We start from the raw sequence: 5,000 nt of genomic DNA on the forward strand, positions 1-5,000 counted from the left end.
GCTGTGGTGCAGCTGTAGCAGTCGCGCCTGCAGGCTGCGCAGGTCGTCCTCAGGGCAGTTGCAGTCGGGCCTCTCGGCGGCGCAGCGGCACCAGCAGTCGTTGTCACGGCAGACGAACTGACCCTCCTCGTTGCAGCCGATGTAGGCGAGGGCGGCCTGGACGAAGCGAGCCCTCAGGTGCTCCGGCAGGACGGCCTGGAGGCCTGCGGTGCGAAGCGGGAGGTGGCGTCACAACCTTACCCTGCTTTTTAGATCTCCACCATCCCACGGACGGGGATTCAAACCCTGTGACGATGCGGGTTTGTCACTAAATAAAAAACACTGCTAATCATCTATGAATAAAAAAACGATAATAAATAAAAGCTAACGGCATAAATCTAATAATAATATGGAAAAACATCTGTTTTTATATAAGAACTGTGCTTTAAATAATAATTCCATGAGTGAATGGTTCTGTGAGTGGAGGAATATAATATTTCTATCGTCCGTATGCAGGCGACCATGTTTGTAGTTCTTTTGTTTTTCAGGCCCCACATCGGTCCGGGTCTGGTACCACGTCAGTCCAAGTCCGTCCCTGGTTTATTCCTGATTCGGTCCCGGCCCAGTTCTGGTTCTGGCCCGGTTCCGTACAAGTTGAGTCCAACGTCAGTTCAAGTCCGGTCCCGGTCCAGTCCATCTGGTGGGTTTCAAAGACCTTCTGCTGGGTCAGTCGCTGGACCCGGGTTTCCACCAGGTTCTGGGTTTCTGAACGTCCCCCGGACATGCTGACGTGCACTGGGTGTCCGTTCTGGTCCGGGGTGGACGGGCCGGTCCAGGGACGAGGAGAACCCGGCGATGCGGCCACCGCACGGTGTCAGATCCGATAGCCGGGATCGTCTGCGAGTCCTTTTCCCCGCCGAGCCGCTCGGCCTCTCGCTGCGCTGAGACGGCGCCGTGCTCCGGATCGCGGCGGGCGGCGGCGGCGGCTGATTGAAAGTAAATGAGTTCTGACACTCTGGTGGCGCCGTCACAGGATGAGACGCCGTGACAATTCCATCAGAGCGGCGGCGGCGGCGGCGGCGGCGGCGGCGGCGGGGGGGCGGAGGGGGGTTGGGGGTTCAATTACGGACGACCAACCTTGCAAATGAATCTTGTTTTCGGGGCTCTGAACCAAAACGGAGCTGACGGAGTCCAGGTTGTCATAGTTACTGCATCCGAGAGGACCCGTCCTTGTTTCCGTCACCTGAAGTGGGGAGAAGAAAGGAGACGGCGGTCGTGATCCACGCTCAGGAGATACAGGCTGATGGCGGGGGGGGGGGCGACATGGCGGCGTCTGTCGTCCTTTGGGGAGAAAAAAATGAAACATGTCAAACACGGAGACTCGCTCAAGTTTTCACATCGTGGACGGGTATGGAAGCAGCAGCAGCAGAAGATGCTCCAGGAACACAGCGGAGAACCTTCGGCGTCCCTCAAAATGGAGAACCCGACAGAACGGAATGATCCGGATCGTCGCCTTTCCTCCAGATCAGCGAAAACCAGAAGGCCCGTCGGGCCCGTCAGGAAACCGAAGAGAAAAGGAGCCAGGACTCGTTCTCACGGGAAACGTTCCCTAAAGACCTGAAACCTGGAGCTTTGGAACTCACGGTGAATGAACCTGGACGAGAAGTTTCCAAAGGCATCTGGACACACGACCGCCAGGAAACTTTAACATATCCAACTGGGAGCTTCCTCTGAGGTCCTCAAAACAAAGACTCGTGAGATGCTGCATGTGGAAACATCAGCTTCAGACCCAGAGCTGAAGATCTCAGTCCATCAGAAGATTGGAACCGTAGTTCCTCCGTCGCCACCGAAGCAGGTTTGTGACTCTGAGGACCTTCGGGACTGGAAATTGCAATGTTCACTTCTTGATAGCACCGCTAAGGTTCTCACATCTTAAGGTTCCGACGCTGATCAGGTAGAACCTCGTAGGAGGACCTGGTCTGGACCTTCTGACCCCCCTGAATCGTCCTATTCTTCTGCCTCCCTCTGCATGTCCGGGCTGTGAGAGCTGTCTGGGGCTCTTGACTTGAAAATAACAACGGCTGAATAAAACGCAGACGCACGCCGCCGACGCCAGGACACTGGCAGCGGACGCTGGTGGGTGGCGAGGAGTGTTTGGGGGGGCGGCGAGATCCCGAGCTCCGCAGGGGCCGTTTCCTCGATCGCGGACGTTGATTTTCATCGGTTATTTTGAAGAGCGCCGATCGCACAATGGACGACTGGCAATTTGACGACGGGAGAAAAAGGCTCCCCGACGTCTGAAGGGTGGCGAGGAAACAGCAGCGGGAGGAAGCGCTTCGGAGACGGGGGTCGTTCTCCGGCCCATCGTCCACGAGCGGCTCCACGGAGAAAGGCTGAGGCGCTGAGGAGCCGGCAGAAGGTTCAGAGACCCCGGGGGGGCGACGAGTCGCCCGTTTATGTTTATGACAATCTGTCGCACAACAGCAGATACCGGCTAAGTAGCACCTTCCATGGATGTCCTTGCTGGGAGTTCGTCTGCTCATTCATCCATTCTTTTTTAAAGAGGCTCTGAACAAACTTGAGGTTCGCTCAGACTTGAAACGTCATATTTATGGTGGGGGCATCATGGACCAGGGGCATCATGGACCAGGGGCATCCTGGACCAGGGGCATCCTGGACCAGGGGCACCAGGGACCAGGGGCAGCTGGGGCTGCTGGGGCAGCTAAGGCTAACACTTGGGGTGACAGGGATGCTGGGAATGACATTAAAATCACCTGAATTGCTAAGGATGACGGGATCGCCAGGAAGACGGAGCTGGTCGAGGACACCGGAGAAGGTCGGGATGATGGGTTTGCTGGGTAAACTGGAAAGATGCTAAGATGCTAAGGAAGACGCTAAGGAAGCTAAAGACGCTGGGTACACTAGGGTTGCAGGAATGTGCTTCGTGTTTGTGAGCAAGCCTTAGCTAACGTTATCCGCCTCCATCTGCTGCGTGTTAAAAAATAAATACGGTTAAAATACGGCTGCCCGTAAACTCCAGCACCAGTCAGACCTCCTTCCCTCTGCTGCTTCGCTCTTCCACCGAGGGAAGCTGCAGCAGGAGCCAGCCTGTTGCCTCCTATTTGTTCCTACACGGCGGACGCCGTGTTTACACGCCACCGCCGCGGTTAAGTGTGTCCAAGGATTGTCTGGATTGTTCCGGTAAACACTCCATGGCGGTGGGACGTGGACGCCTCTCAGAGAGGCTTCATTTGCATGAGAAGGAAGCGCTCCGTCTGAGGGCTCCATGATTACATGGAAAAAAAGAAAAATGTCTCCCCATGACAACAGACCTGGCGTGAAGAGGGAATATAATTGTTCTCGCTCATGATCTGGAGCTGGTCTGCATGGAGAAGAGCCGATGCGGGGAGGAGGCGGGGCTACAGCTCAAGGCGTGGCTGACGTCCCAGACTAGCCCCGCCCACTGTCCCAGACTAGCCCCGCCCACTGTCCCAGACTAGCCCCGCCCACGTCCCAGACTAGCCCCGCCCACATCCCAGACTAGCCCCGCCCACTGTCCCAGACTAGCCCCGCCCACTGTCCCAGACTAGCCCCGCCCACTGTCCCCAGGTAGCCCACAGAGTCCCGAGAAGCAGAACCTCCCCTGGTCTTCACCCAGACACAGAAGGACAGATCAGCGTCCATCAATAAATAACCAGCGGTTTGCAGATCATTTTAGCAAATGGTGACAAAAAGCGAAGAAATTAATTAAAATTAAAAAAAACAGGAAGGGGAGGAGTGCTGAAGGTCAAAGAGGACCAACAGCACAAACACACACACACACACACACACACACACACACACACACACACACCAATCTGCAAAATGACTTCCCTGCCTCTGTAACACATGAAGTAATCTGTTACAATCGTCCAGAAACTAATAAAACCTGAATAAAGAACCAGACCAGGGAGAACCTGACCAGACTGAGCAGAGGAAACCTTCTGAAGACCATCAGAAGATCCAGGAAACATCCAGTCAGGCCGGATCATAAATCATCTTTCTAGGTGCTGAGGTGTTGAGGAGGAAAGAGCTGGCAGCTCAGGCTGGAGGGAGCTGAGATAATGCTGCAAACACACGCACACACACACGCACACACACACACACACACACACACACACACAGAGGAAGTCTCTACAATACATTGATGACTTGCAGTAGATGGTGGTACCAGGGTTTTCTCTGGACTATGTATGAAAAGAGATTGAAATAAAAGAAGCAGCTCGAGTGGCAAGATGAAGGAATATACATTGTGAAGGAGAGGGATTTTTAATTTTCACTTTGGAAATTAAATTAAATTAAATTAAATTAAATTAAATTAAATTAAATTACATAATTAGCTCCCGTGCCAGGCTGAATGCGAATCCATCTGGAATGACCTGATTTTTAATTTCACCTTTAAATAAGTGCAGTAAAATCCAAAGGTGGCCCCAGATCTTGGTGGATCTGAGGTGATCCTGATCCCACAGGGCGGATCGGTGGCCTGGGGGGCCGAGGGAGGGGCTGCAGTCTGCACACCCGCTGGAACGGAGGGGAGATTAATTCCTGCACTGTGTGTGTGTGTGTGTGTGTGAGTGTGTGTGAGTGTGTATGCGTGGCGGGGGGCCGCGGCAGCTCAAGGCGCCACTTATAGCCTGTTAACACGGTCCACTGACGTGCACGGCTGCGAGGCACATCCATTATTTAAGAGTGCACGGCAGTTATATTATCATAAGACGCTTTAGATGAGACCGTTCTGCTGATGAAGAGTCCAGACACACACACACACACACACACACACACACACACACACACACACATACACTGTCCCTGCCGATCCAGTTATTTGGTAAAAACGCCCCCCACCTTTGTGACAGGAAAACTTCAAATCAATCAATCAGTGAGTCCACACACTGATCGATTGACAGGACACGGCTCCCCCTCACCGGAACATCACCCCGAAACAAGCTGTGGACCTCATCTACCAGCCATGGACCTCATCT

General features: G+C 53.9%; 1 protein-coding gene across 2 annotated transcripts in view; it reads right to left on the reverse strand.

The window, feature by feature from the left end:
- Window positions 1-5,000, reverse strand: part of LOC147236980 (BMP/retinoic acid-inducible neural-specific protein 3-like) — a 23,276-nt gene that overhangs the window by 6,721 nt on the left and 11,555 nt on the right. For both annotated transcript variants that reach the window (XM_086165758.1, XM_086164955.1), the window contains 2 exons: window positions 1,117-1,222; window positions 1-203 (listed from right to left, as the gene is read on the reverse strand). The exon at window positions 1-203 is cut by the window's left edge and continues 34 nt beyond it. In XM_086165758.1, coding sequence (XP_086021884.1) covers window positions 1-203; window positions 1,117-1,222 — 309 coding nt within the window. The remainder of the gene's footprint in view (window positions 204-1,116; window positions 1,223-5,000) is intronic.

The sequence above is a fragment of the Fistularia commersonii genome, chromosome 1 (genome assembly GCF_037954325.1).
Source record: "Fistularia commersonii isolate RoL2024-O1a breed Wild chromosome 1, RoL_Fcom_v1.0, whole genome shotgun sequence".
In the NCBI taxonomy this organism is placed as follows: Eukaryota; Metazoa; Chordata; class Actinopteri; order Syngnathiformes; family Fistulariidae; genus Fistularia; species Fistularia commersonii.